We start from the raw sequence: 14,605 nt of genomic DNA, 5'->3' as shown, positions 1-14,605 counted from the left end.
TTGCCCCACATTATACAACCTGCACGGCTTATCTGAACAGCAGCAGCATGAGGAAGTACGAAACCTGGAGACCCTTCCCCTCTCCCCTGGCAAGAACATACCAGTGTCCCCCCTCAGACTATCCCCTCAGCCCCTCCCAGTGTGACCAGCCTTGTCACTGGCATATCCCCAAATATGTAGCGTTATCTTCAGGATAGGCCCGTATAACTCAAAGATATGCAGGCATAGCACTTATCTGTCATCTTAAATTTATTTGAGCTGGGGATTGGGATGGGTCTGTTAGTCTTATTATTTTTTGATTGGACAAGTGTGTTCACCATTCTTATATACAGCTGTGTAAGCATCATAAAGGAGAAAACCAATTGACCTTAATCAATACATCTGATTCTTTCTCCTAACAAATCTCCTCTTTAAATCTGATTCTTTCTCCTGATAAATCTCCTCTTATTCCTATTATCTATGGGAACTGGAGTATCTAATTCTATTATCTTTTTATTCCTGTTTATTGTTACAGGTACATCTGATTTCTGAGATTGGGTGGGTGAAAACCTGGAAAACAGCCTTTTCGGTCATGGCACCAAAGCTCTGGAACTCTCTCCTCCGAGAGAATCATCTATCCCCTTCTGTTGCAGTCTTCTGCCAGTAAGGGAAGACTTTTTATTTAATTTGGCATTCCCTCCGTGATCCCTAGGGACCGTGGTGGCTTGGAGGTTAAGATGCTGAGCTGCAGACCGGAAGGACTGTAGTTCGGCAGTTCGAAACCCGAGTGCTGTGTGACGGAGTGAGCTCCTGTCTCAGGCCCCAGCTCCTGCCAACCGAGCAGTTTGAAAGCAAGAAATTCCAAGTAGATAAATAGGTACCGCTTCAGTGGGAAGGTAACAGTGTTCCGTGTGCCTCGGTGTTTGGTCATGCCACTCACATGACCACGGAGAAGTCTTTGGACAGCACTGGCTCTTTGGCTTGGAAACAGAGATGAGCATTGCCCCCTAGAGTCGGATTCAACTGGCTTTCGAGCAAGGGAAACCTTTTACCATGATCCCTCCCTTCTGACAAAGGTTTTACTTGCTGTTTTTATGTTTTGTACATATTTTAGCTCTGTTTTTGTTTCAAGCATGTGTGTGTGTTGGGGGGGTGATTTTAATGGTTTTAAAATGTTATTTTATCATGCGTGTTCTAATTTGTTAGTTGCCTTGGTGGCCTGTGTGAGAGTGGAAAGGCAGGATATAATTTTTGTAAAATAAATAAATAATTCTTACTTGCTTCCTAAACAGAGAAATTCTTTTTAAAGGCAAAGCATTAAAATATTGTTTTAGTTGCTTTCCCTCAAAATGTTTTCTAACCTTTACACAGTAACGGCCTAAGGTAATCTGTTGTACAGGTAAAATTACATTTTATTTCCAGGAGTTTTCTAGGGCCACCAGAGGGCGCTTTTTAAATCATACAATCCGTTCTGTAGATTCAGGTAGGTACAATGGTGTTGGTCTGAAACAACAGAACAAAATTTGAGTCCAGTGGCACTTTTAAGACCAACAAAGTTTATTTCTGGGTATAAGCTTTTGTGTATCTGAAGAAGTGTGCATGCCTACAAACGCTTATACCCAGAATTAAACTTTGTTGGTCTTAAATGTGCCACTGGACCCAAACTTTGTTCAATCCATTCTGTGGTTACCAAGGAAGAAGAGATATGCATGGACAAAAATTACTACCTTACAGGACTGTAACTTGTACATGATTTTTAGGTGCCCTGGTCTTTGCCTTACAGCACATCTGGGGGAAAAAACTAATTTTTCTTTCAGGTAAATAGGTGTTTTAGCGTCTGGCTTTCAGTTATGGAAATCCAAACACATGGACAATCTCCAGAGTTTCAACCTGAACATTTTTATGTGTGGTTAGGATTTTAATGTAGCACCCCTTTATTTAGACTGGCTTTGGGAGGCCAGGCAGCTCACACTGACAGAAGACTGATGTTTTAAAATGCATTGTAGTTTGCTTTAATTTCATTTCATTTTGCTTCACTTTGCCCTGACCTGGATAGGCAAGGCGAGACCAGTCTCATCAGATCTTGGAAGTACATGTTTGTGCGTGAAGCAAGAGCAGACGGAAGACTAGAAGATGCTGAAGTAAATAGACAAAACTGAGTTAGCCAAGAGGCCTTTAAACTGGGGTAACTGTTCTGCAACTTTTGAGGAGCACTTCTATGCCTCCAACTGTGCCGGACTTAATAATGATAACTTGCAATATCCAAAGTGTTTCATATCCATTAATTCACTGTATTGCTTACAACGGGAGTGAAGGTGGCATGGAAGCTAAGCAGGGCCAGTGCTTGCATAGGAGACCACCAAGGAAGACTTTGCAGAGGAAGGCAATGGCAACCCCCCCTCTGTTTAATCACTTGCCTTCAAAGTCCCTTGCTGGGGTCACCATAAATTGGTTGCCACTTGACGGAACACAGATATGTTTTCCTTACAATTGCCCTGCTGGATAGACCGATATTATCATCATCCATATGGTGAGGGTGAGCAGACAGACGGCATCTTATAAGGATGCTGAAGATGGCTCTCAGTCCCCAGTTCCTTATTCACAGACCATAGTTCCTTATTTGCAAATCCAACCACAAAAACCGATGATACTTTAAAAAGTTTTACACCTCAAAAGTAAGCTTTGGACCATTAAGAATCTTACATTGTCAGACTCAGGGGACTATGCCTTGAAGGTGACCTACACTGGCAGTCAGTCCAAAGTCTAGTTTTACCAAAAGAGGGTGCCCCCAGAAGAAATGCTCTTTCAAGAAACTGAGGGCCAGCTAGGAGAACTGAAGCCCTGCTGGAGGACAGTAGGGTGGAGGCGGCATTGCTGTGCATGCAGACACAAACCAGTTAACTTACATGGAGTGGGGAGAACTTGAAGCACTTTCCACTAGCAATTTTATTGAGTCAATTCCCTTCGATGTAATAAAACTCAATGTGGTTACACAATATCAGTAGAAATCATCACGTGCTCCTTATACATGTAACTGGACATAGCTTCAAGTACATGTTTTGTCCCCCAATTATACCAGCCTTCCTACTGGATAGTGTGGTATAGTTCCCAGTTTTTACACATGTGTACAAGAACCCACCTCTTTTATTGCTATCTTGGCCCCTTGAGTGTTGATTTCAACCTGAGGAGGATCTGCCTCTTTGCCATAAGCAGCACACCCATTTAAGCAAGTGAGCAGAGGCCTCCTCAGAGGTCCAGTACGACCTAGCCCACTGCCATCTTTCGAGGCCCCTCCTGGAGCTGAAAAGTGCCATCAAGCCACAGCCGACTTATGGTGACCCCACAGAGTTTTCGAGGCAAGAGGTGAACAGAGGTGGTTTGCCATTGCCTGCCTCTGCGTCGTAACCCTGGGCTTCCTGGGTGGTCTCCCATCCAAGGACTTAGGTACCCTGGTGGTCTCCCATCCAAGGACTTAGCAGGGCCAACCTGGTTTAGCTGCTGAGATGTGGGAAGATCAGGCTAGCCTGGGCCATCCAGGTCAGGGCTTCGAGCCCCCCAGCCACCACAAAGAATAATAATGAAAAATGACGCACACCAAAACAAGTTGCAAAACCTACCAGATGCCAACAAAATTTAACAAGTGTCAAAATGGAAGGCTCCATTTGAGCTTGAGGCCCAGGCCAAATTACAACCCCCCCCCATGACCAGCTCACTGATTGGCTCTGCAAACGAGGAATGACAGATGGCCGGTGTCTCCACTGGGGGGGGGAGAGAGGCAATCAGGGCACGCCCCTTTCAAATGAAGGGTCCCTTCGAAGTGCTGCCATCCTACACTGAATGCTAATAAATGCCACGGCATCATTTTATGGGGGGAAATACAGTCTCCAGTGCTTAATGTTTACCTGTGTTATTAGGAAAAAGAATTAAAGAGGAAAAGCTGCAACAATTAAGAGAAATAAACCAACAGGGGGTACTAAAGGCCTTCTGTAACAATGAAAGATGTTGTATTGTCAAGGCCTACGTAGGAATTAGGAAATCAAGGTTGTCTTGTGCATTAGAGGAAGGCTTTCCGCAGGGGCATGTTCACATTACCACGCTATTTATTTTTTGATCCTGGTTCTGAAAATAAAAACTACTAGCTGCCATTCATTCCAAAGGAAGGGAGGCATCCGGATTCAAGCACGGGGAAATGACTGCGTCTCCCTTGAAGACTTGCCAAGTCTGGGCTCCTTGGGAGGCTCGACTACGTCTTACGTGTGTATTCATCTCCTTTGGGTGCCAGAATCATTTCCTCTCTGGGTTTGCATACATGAGATTTGTATTGTGTTGCCCAGTTTTTAAAGGGAAAAAACCCTAATGCAAACTGAGTGAATTAATGTGACTCAGGGTGTGTGAGTCAGCCATGAAAATTACTCATGGGTTTTTTCTCAACTATGTCCCTACAGTGCATAATCTTCTTTGGTGCATTTTTATCCCAGGCTGGCTCCAAGGAACTCAGAGCGGGATAAGATACTCCTGGAAAGCCCAGGCTGGCCAGTCTCATCAAATCTCGGAAGCTAATAAGGGTCAGCCCTGGACAGTATTTGGTATGGGAGACCTCCAAGGAATACCAGGGTTGTGATGTGGAGGTAGGCAATGGAAACCACCTCTGAAGATCTCTTGCCTTGAAAACCCTACGGGGTCTCCAATAAGTAGTTGTGACTGGACAGCACAAACCCACACACAGCACCATGCCCTCCCATTAATCTGCTAGTCAAAGACAAGAGCACCGTCGGTTCTGCTAACTCCACTGCACAATCTTGCCTAAGAGCTTCACATCAGCAGAACAGGAACCAATATGGAACATACCACTTGACAACTTGGATCAGCCCAGCCAATCTCTCTTAGTGATTCTGCCCATCTGCCAAATGAGCTTAGCATTGGCAAGGGATGGACCCTACATTCAGGAACAGCCTTATGGGAGAAACCTGTTTGAGCTTTTCCTCCTATCATTCAATGAAGCACGTACAACTTTTTTGGGGGGAGGACGTTCAACTGAAAACCATTCCTAATTTTGTGCTTAGGCACACTGGACGTGTTTTAAAAACAACCAGTTCTGTTTCTGTTATCTTTTTTAAAAATCCAGTCTTTCATAAGCTGTTTTGGACTATCTGGGAAAGAAGCAAGGCAGAACTTTTAAAAACGGCATTTATTTGCTTACTTACATTATACCCTCCTTTTCCCCCCAGTGGGGCCCCCAAAGTGGCTTACTTCATTCTCCACACCTCTATTTTAGCATCACAACAACCGTGTGAGGTAGGTTAGGCTAAGTGCGTATGACTGGCCCCAGGTCACCCAGCAAGCGCCCATGGGCAGAGTGGGGATATGAAATGCACCCTGCAGGCAAGGAGACGAAAAACAGTCTCCCTATTGCCGCCCTCTGGGTCTTTCTCGTAGGCCAGAATGGAAAGGTCATGTGATGAGCAGGAGCCAAATCTATATTAATCACAATGCAGAATAGCAGAGAGAAGGATGGATGGACAGAATGCTAGAGTAGAAGGACTAACCCACTACACAAGCAACCCAAGTGGTACTAAACAATTGCAATTAAAGATTCTGGTCCACAGGAGCTGTTGGATTATGTTCCGTGGCATGAAGTGATGGCAGAAAAAACTGCGTCCACACATCCTTCGATACTGAGCTATCGTCTCACTGTAGCAATCACCTTCTGGCTAGTCTTGTCCACACAGGAAAATCTCATTGTTGTGAATGACAGCGCAACATCCAATACTGTGTGGATGCAGCCAAAGGGGTCACCCTGTAGATCTGTAGCGGCAAAATAAAACTGGAACCCAAACTGGACTAGCAAAATTTATTCCAGCGTAAGCCTCTGGCGGATTCAGAGCCCCCGTCATCAGATGCATTTAGGGTTGCCAACATCCAGGTAGCACCTGAGGGGGAACCAAGACCAAAGGGGGGGGGAACCAACCCAATACACAAAAGGTAACCAAAAAGGGTAAAGCGAAAGCAATAATCAAACACTGCTAAACACACAGTGCTAATATAAAAATATAGGTAAAGGTTTCCCATGCTCGAAAGCCAGTCGAATCCGACTCCAGGGATGCGGTGCTCATCTCCGTTTCCAGGCCGAAGAGCCAGCGCTGTCCGAAGATGTTTCCATGGTCATGTGGCTGGCATGACTAGATGCCAAGGTGCATGGAACACTGCTACCTTCCCACGGAAGCGGTACCTATTTATCTACTTGGAATTTCTTGCTTTCAAACTGCTAGGTTGGCAGGAGCTGGGGCCCAAGACAGGAGCTCACTCCATCATGCGGCACTTGGGTCTCGAACTGCTGAGCTACCAACCTTCCGGTCTGCAATTCAGGGTCTTAATATTTAATATATTAATAATATATTTAATATTTCCTATGCATAATTTAAAATATATTGTATATTTTTATATTAGCACTGCATGTTTAGCTATATGTGGTTATTGTTTTCACCCTCACTGGCACCTGGAAGTATCCCACGATTACAACTCATCTCCAGATGTTACCATGTGTGTTTGCAATTGCATTTTGTCTGTACTGTGCTTATGCTGTATTGGTCAAATGTCTGTGTATCTGTGCATTTGGGACTCAGGGATCACTGCTGTGCGTGTTTGATGCTGTGTGTTTGAATGGCTGGCCTTGCACCTCATGCTGCCTATGGATGGGCATGGCTTGAGCTGCCTGCCACAAGACACATGCCTCCCTGGAATTTCCCAGAGTGCCTCTGGACAAAGGAGACCAGCGCCATTATGCACAATGAGAGACTTGGAGAAACAACAGACTTTCCCACCATTGCTGAACTGTGGGAAAGCACGCAATTCTCCCTGGTATCTGGTTTGGAATCACAAAGAAAACTTCCTTAATTGCCTATGGACCAGGAGCTTCTTCTGCAAGTCAAAGGTTGCCAGTGGAAATGACAGTTTCACACCTGACCACATGGCCCCCTTTGAAGTTAAGGTAGCATATCTGCATATTGCCCCCTTCCCCTCATTAGGACGTCACAACTCTTTGCCCTATAGCCTTAGCATAGAGGACGGACCCCAAGGGTTTATGGCCATAAGCCAAGCCCAAAAACGTAGCTTTTAAAAAGAGAAACGCAGCTGTTGCAACTTAAGTGCTGCAGGTGAGTCTTACTGTGTTCCCGGGAGTCGTGACCCAGGAACCCACACGCTTGGCCGGTCCAGCTCGTGTGTTTTTAGAGTTCACCTGCTAGCCCTAAGCTGCCCCATTCTTCTAAGAGGAGATTTCTTCTCAGCTGGAACCCCAGATAAGTATAAGCGATATCCTGTTGTATTATCCCCCTTGTCTGTTGCTTTTGTTATTTTCCTTGCTGATTGCTTTCTATGAACTATTGTAACTAAGGATCTTGCGAGAATCTGTGTATGTATCTGTTTTCGTATGCTTGAGAACTGTTTAGTAAAAGGCAACATCTATTCATAAACCTAGCGTGTTGTCTCAATTTCTGGGAATTAGGAGCGTTTCGTTGGCCAATCTGACCTCTGTATACATTGGGCAAGAACTCACAACCCGCCCACTGTCCTAGATAATTCAGAATTGGGCTCCCAGAACCGTCCTTAGGTAAGAGGTTTGGTAACACAGACCAGCAAGATCAGTTCCCCTGGAGAAAATGGCTGCTTTGGAGGGTGGAGTCTATGTGGCATCCTAATTTACTAAAGTCCCTCCCCACCCCTCACCCAGCCATTCCCAAACTCCACCCCCCGTATTTCCCAGCCCAGACCTGGCTACCCTCTGCGTTCTGTTCCTGTTCTTCATCACCTGCATGCAAGTGAGAAACTTCTTTTAACGCCCTTGACTTACAAGACTGATTTAGCCTATTAACACCTGTAAAAGGAGGACAAAACTCATGCTGGTCTCGAGCTTCCCCTTAAAAATACTTCAGGGGCCCTGCCGTGATAAGCCCGGCGCCCGTCCCCCCGTTCCTAGCAGCAGCAGCAGCAGCAGCAGCAGATGCCCACCACCCACCAAGGTACCCAACCGGTCGCAGCTTTCCCTCCCGGCTGCAGCGAATCGCGGTCGGTGGTCTGCGCGTAACTAGTTCGCCCGGTAAATGGCTGATGGCAGAAGCCCAGCAGCGACATCCCACGGCCAGTGTTCCCTCTAAGCTGAGTTAGTGCGAGCTAGCTCACAGTTTTTTAGCCTCCAGCTCACACATTGTTGTCTTAGCTCAGGAAAGATGGCTCCAGAGCAAACGAATTTTATGCAGCAGCCAAACTACCTGCTCACAACTTTAATGCCAGTAGCTCACAAAGTAGAATTTCTGCTCACAGGACTCCACAGCTTAGAAGGAACATTGCCCACGGCCCTAGCCCAGAAGTCCAAGACAGCGGCTCCTCCTCCTCCTCTTCCCCCGCCTCGATGTCCCCTCCCCCGCCCTCCGGCAGCTTCCCTCCGCAGCCGCTCCTCTCTCCCTCTAGAGGGGCTCTCATTGTTCGCGATGGAAGGACCGTCCTCGGCCGCCGCCACCACCACCACCGAGAACCCCAGCCCTCCGGGGGCGGCGACAGCGGCGCCCCGCCAGACCTGCTTCGCCAGCCTCTTGAGCCGCGCCCGGGACAAACTCTGCACCTGGTGAGTGCAAAGAGCGGGCGGGCGGGCGGGAGGCAGGCAGGCAGGCAGGGGCAAGTTGCCTTCCTTTGCCCGGAGAGGAACTGCTGCTGCCTGCCCGCCTTAGGTGCACCTGGATGGAAGACGGCTCGGCTGGGTAGGAGAGAGTAGGAAGCCCGCAGCGGAGCAGCGCGCGGAGGATCGAGCCCTGGGTTTCGGGCGGTTTCCCTTTTTTAAGCCGTGCGCGCCGGTAGCGGGGAGAGCCGTCTCCCACGTGCTGTACTGAAGCGCCGCTCGGAGGGCTCACGCCGGCCTAGAAACCAGGCCGCCTCGGGTGGGATTTGAAATCCACTGAATGCCAGATTTGTGGAGTGCGTGGCTGCCGGGCGTTGCTCGCGGTGATTCAATGGGACCGGGAGAAACCGCTCTGCACGAGGTCAAGAGGCACTTTCACAGTGTCTCACCGGGTAGACACTATCCCATTGGCTGCCGGGCGTTGCTCGCGGTGATTCAGTGGGACCGGGAGAAACCGCTCTGCACGTGGTCAAGAGGCACTTTCACAGTGTTTCACCGGGTAGACACTATCCCAGAATGCCCAACATGGATATGGGAGTGTAGGATCCAAGTGCACAGGCTGTGACTCCGTTGCACATTTAGTATAACATAGGCCTTCGGGCCCCCGCTCATATGCCACAGATACCTTTAGAGACCCCTATAGACGCCACATGGAGTTCTGACGCAGGAAACGAGGTCTTTTGTGCCTGAAAAGCCCTAGTGGCTGGTGACTGAATGGGAGGAACAGAACAAAATTCGAGTTCAGTGGCACCTTTAAGACCAACAAAGTTTTATTCAAGACATAAGCTTTTGTCTGCACGCACACTTCATCCGATACATAGAAGTGGAAGTTACCAGTCCATACAAATAGGTAGAGGGTGAGCAGTAAATTAGCATTCAGCATAATGGAGATGCTTAACCAGGGCCTTTTGTTGTTCTTGTTGAAAAAGAGGTGCCTGAACGCTCAAGAGGGAAATGAAGTTTTCAATCCATCTACTGAAAACTCGTGAACTTTTAAACATTTTTGAAAGAATTTTGTCAGAGAGGTTCTGGAAATCTCTTACGGCACGCTCCCCCCCCCAAAAAAGCCCTGTGTTTAACAGATACAAGGACCAAACAGGAATAACAAGCTTAGTTTATATGGTCACCATTTGTTTGGATTTAATTCGGGGGGGGGGACATAGTGAAGTAGATAAATAAAATTGTAGATGTGTAAACATACTCTTCTTTTGTTTGGATTTAATTTGGGGGGGGGACATAGTGAAGCAGATAAATAAAATTGTAGATGTGTAAACGTACTCTTCTTATTTGTGGAATTCTGAGAGTAATTAACTGGGACCCCGCTAGTACGTTCTGTCTGTCTCCTCGCAAACATGGAGGTAGCTCACAGCATCCTTTTCTTTAAGGTGGGGTGATTGGTTGTGCAGTGTTATGTCTCCCCTCGGTCACCAGACCAGTCAAACGCATTTCAGTCTGCCATTCCAAATTACATTACAAGCTGCCAAGCCTTGATAAGCTCAGGCCAAACTGTGCCAGTTGAGCTCCTAAACTGTGTGCATTTTGTGAGAAGAGAGACCTTGAACCAACAGGTATAAGAAGGTATGTTTTGAACTCCAGTCTTCTTCCAAAATGGAGGAATATTTAACATCCCCTTGGCGTTAAAACAGTTGAAATCAGCAGGTCAGTCTAATTCACTGTCAAGCAAAGATGGTACCAAATAGATTGCTTTGTTCAGCATTTAAACAGTAAATGAGTCATAAAAATCTACTATCTCCAGGTTTTACTCTCATCATGTTTTAAAGGCTGAATGAAGGGATTGTAGTGCTGGTTTGAAGTATGGTGTTTGAAACTTTTTGGGAAGTCTGGTAACCCATTTGTCAGTAAATAGTCTTGTACCTGCTAGTGTCACTGTGTCCATCCTTCTTCTGGGTAGTGTTTGCAGTACAGTGTAAACTAGGAACGTACAGCAGTCAACTACAGCAACCCTGAACTTTGGAGAACCCTGAAGTTTGGAGAACTGAGAAAGGTGCCATAATTGAACCCTCTGGGCTTGTGACTTAAACCAGGAGTCCCCAACCTTTTTGAACCTGTGGGCACCTTTGGAATTCTGACAGAAGATGGTGGACGCTACTAAAAATGGCTGTTGCAGGAGGCAGAGCCAACCACAGAATATCAGGAAGCAAGGTCATGTATAACTGTTATAGTAATTCTTCAAAATTTAAGGCAGAAGCTCTGTCTAACAGGATGCCTTTTAATTTGCCCTGCCCACTTTCTAAAAACTCTTGGCGGGTGCCAGGAAAGGTCCTGGCAGGCACCACGGTGCCCTTGGGCACAATGTTGGAGACCCCTGGCTTAGACTATACATGGGTCAAAGGGGGAGGTGAATCACCCGTGTCTGTCATTAGATTTACTGCTTATCAGACGAACATAATACAAGAATTTAAGAAGAGCCCTGTGGGATCAGACCAGTGGTCCAAGCCAGTTATCTTGGAGGGCCAAGCAAGAAGATTTAGAGGCTGAGGCCTTACCCTGGTGCTACCTTACTAGCATAGGTTTTCCGTCCTAGTATTTACTTCTAGCTTGGTATGTTGCTGGTCTCTTGATACATTGTTGACCTCAGAAACACCGTAATTATATTTTATGGGAACGATTTCTGTTGATAAGCCGGGAATTACACCAAACCATTTAGTAGCATGGATGCGTAACAATGAAACGAGAAGGTGGCCCAGTACAATCTGATCTAATCTGTTTTTGTGTCTTTCATTATATCTCAGCAAGGGCTGCAGCCAGATATTTCTGTGCCCAGCGTGCAGATTAAAAGAAGAATGCTTATTTCCTTTCTTTGAAGGGAAGCTGGCCTGAGAGATAATGCTTATCCTGGAATCAGAGACCCCTTGTAATTTGTAAAGGGGAGGGGAGCTAAGGGGGGAAGGGAGCCTGAAGTAGTACTTTATATAAGATCAAAAGCTATTAAATAACTGGGTTACTCTTAAGATGGTGATAGCACATCCCTCTGTGTCAGAGATAAGTGAGAGAGGATATCTAAAAAACCTGCTTCCTGAGATCTCTGGGTGGAAAATGTCAGCAGAGCTATTACAGGGCGAACATTAAAAGCCGGGTAGAAGACTGATTGCAAAGGAAAGTCTTCCTCTGGAACAACAGACAAGTTCCTTTCTAGGAGTTTTCATCTTGGGGAGAGCAAAAACCAACTTGCTTTGCAACCTGATCCAGAGGTTGGACAGTATTTTGGCATCCTGCCAGATCTTGCATCAAAACGATGCTGCTTCACATGGCTGTGATGGCTGGAGTGGATGAGGATGTCGACAACCCTGTTGGAATTGGTCTTGAACTCTGAGGCAGGCGAACGTGTCTCGAGTGTTGGTTACAGGTTGCAGAACAACAACATAGAAAGCTACCGATTGGATTCTATCCTTCTTTCCTCTATGGACTCCAGTCTAACTGGAGTTCTGTAAGCAGAAGTGGCTGAGAGGAGTGGGACTGGCACACAGGTTCATATGGAGGGTGGCTCAAGTGGTTAAGACGCTGAACTGCAGGCTGTGGAAGGTCAGTAGTTCAGCAGTTCGAGACCCGAGTGTTCCGCATGACGGAGTGAGCTCCCGTCTCTGGCCCCAGCTCCTGCCAACCTAGCAGTTTGAAAGCAAGAAATTGCAAGTAGATAAATAGATACCACTTCGGTGGGGAGGTAACAGGATTCCGTGCGCCTTGGTGTTTAGTCATGCCGGCCACATGACCACGGAAACGTCTTCGGATAGCGCTGGCTCTTCGGCTTTGAAACGGAGATGAGCACCGCAACTCTAGAGTCGGATTCGACTGGCTTTCGAGCAAGGGAAACCTTTACCTTTACTAGCCCTATATATGCTGTCACTGGAGTTCTGACTAATGCAAGGCAAGAGATGTTCAGAGGTGGCTTGCCGTCACCGGCCTCTGCATAGTGACCCTGGACTTCCTTGGTGGTCTCCCAGCCAAGTACTGACCAGGGCTTAGCTTCCAAGAAGATCAGGCTAGCCTGGGCCATGCAGGGCTGGGGTCCCATTATCTAGCCTCTGATAATAATCAGGCTGCTACATTCTCTACAGTTTCCAGATTGTCTTCAAGGATGTACCACAGCCTGGATCGTGGCAGGGGTAACCGTGGCTCATGCACCAAACAATTTTTTTTTATTCTTTGCCATCAAGTCACAGCTGACTTATGGTGACTCCATGGGGTTTTCAAGGCAAGAGACGTTCAGAGGTGGTTTCCCATTTGCCTGCCTCTGCATCGTGACCCTGGACCTCCTTGGTGGTCTCCCATCCAAGCACTAACCAGGGGTGACCCTGCTTGGCTTCTGAGATCTGATAAGAGAGTCCTAGTTTGGGCTGTCCAGGTCAGGGCAACCCTCCATATGAACCTGTGTGCCAGCTCCACTCCTCTCAGCCACTTCTGCTTACAGAACTCCAGTTAGACTGGAATCCATGGAGGAAAGAAGGATAGAATGTGTGTGTGAACATACTGTTTGTAAATTAATGCAATAACAATTAGTCTTTACCCAGATATCTTGTTCCAGTAATAAACCACGGTTCTCCATTGTCGCAACCCCCTCAAAACACTTCCCCCCCGCCCAGCTCTCCCTAAACATGGGTGTTAGTTTTACCAGAAGCAAACTGTTCCAGATCCTCTTAAACCAAAAATCCTCAGTGACATTGTTGAACTTCTGTCTAGTTTCTCTTTCAGTCCTGGTGGAACATCACAGTTATCTGTGCTGTTCTAATAACTTACAAAGTCTTGAACATAACCCAGTGTAATTATGGATTAATGACAACTTACATCCAAAATTCTCTTGTTCTTAACCTCACTAGGGCTGCGTTCCTAAGTATTGCCTGGGGAATAAGTCCCAGTGGGACTCCATGGGATTTACTTCTGAAAATACGTGCTTAGGAGCTGTAGATCTTTTTACTTTGAAAGGGTAATTTCTACCTGATATAATTCTGAGGTAAAATCAACTTTGAGTTTAGTTAGCCTTCTGCCACAGCTGCGGAACACCTTAAATTTATACATCTTTCTGGATGACCAGTAACCTAGTTGTTAAATATTGATCTGCAGTCACACTGTCATCTTTAACTGAGCTAGTTAAGAAATATACTTAGCTTGTGAGAATTTGCTGTATTTGAGTATTTGTGAAAAGCTGAGGCTTCCTTATGACTCCTTTTAAAACAGACACTTTCTGTACCAAAGTTCTTTAAGCAGAAAAGAAGGGCTGAATTCTCGTTTTCCAAAGAGCTGGGCCCAGTTGGGGATACTTTGAGAAGATTTCCCCAAAGTGGTCATACAGTAACAACAAGGTAGACCAGGGATCCCTACCTTATTAAGCCTGTGGGCACACTTGGAGTTCTGACACAGTGTGGTGGGCACAGCTGCAAAATAGCAGCCTCAAAATGGTTGCTCCAAGAGTTGGAGCCAGCAGCAAAATGGCTGCCACATCTTACCTTCATTCAGTCAAACATGGTCCCATGGTCATTGTGTTGTGGTGGCAGCTGATGCCCAAGCAACATCTTTAAAAATCTGCACAACCAATCAAGATCTCCCATGGTCATTTGGAAGCCATGTTGGGCAAAAGCCCCACTTGGCCCTGCCCACTTTCTGAAAATACTTGGTGGGTGCCAGGGAAAGTGTCTTTGGGCACCATGGAACCCGAAAACCTCATGTTGGGAATCTCTGAACTAGACAATGGTGATCAAGGGATACTCAGAGGCTTCCACTCACTGGCCTAATATACATATTTTTCTAGTTGCTCCCTATGGTGTGATCCTACACTGGAGCTGTATATGTAAAAATATCTGAACAATGCAGGCAGGTCCAGTTGCATTATCAGTCCCACTTAATCGTTGCTCAGTCGGCAAGAGGCTAAAAGGGAAGACCCACATGATAGCTCCTGCTAGGATTTTCCATGGGTTCCCAGACAAGGATTCTGTAGTTCCC

The 14,605-nt window shown here is 46.6% G+C and overlaps 1 protein-coding gene across 1 annotated transcript in view; it reads left to right on the top strand.

The window, feature by feature from the left end:
- The first annotated feature begins 8,426 nt into the window (after window positions 1-8,426).
- The window catches only part of SLC35F2 (solute carrier family 35 member F2), a 40,358-nt gene continuing 34,179 nt past the window's right edge, over window positions 8,427-14,605 (top strand). The window contains exon 1 of the mRNA XM_015408763.1: window positions 8,427-8,599. Coding sequence (XP_015264249.1) covers window positions 8,466-8,599 — 134 coding nt within the window. The 5' untranslated portion in view covers window positions 8,427-8,465. The remainder of the gene's footprint in view (window positions 8,600-14,605) is intronic.

The sequence above is a fragment of the Gekko japonicus genome, unplaced genomic scaffold (genome assembly GCF_001447785.1).
Source record: "Gekko japonicus isolate JY-2015 unplaced genomic scaffold, Gekko_japonicus_V1.1 scaffold2828, whole genome shotgun sequence".
Classification (NCBI taxonomy): Eukaryota; Metazoa; Chordata; class Lepidosauria; order Squamata; family Gekkonidae; genus Gekko; species Gekko japonicus.
The sequence above is the reverse complement of the archived record's forward strand: the minus strand, read 5'-3'. Positions and strand labels throughout refer to the sequence as shown.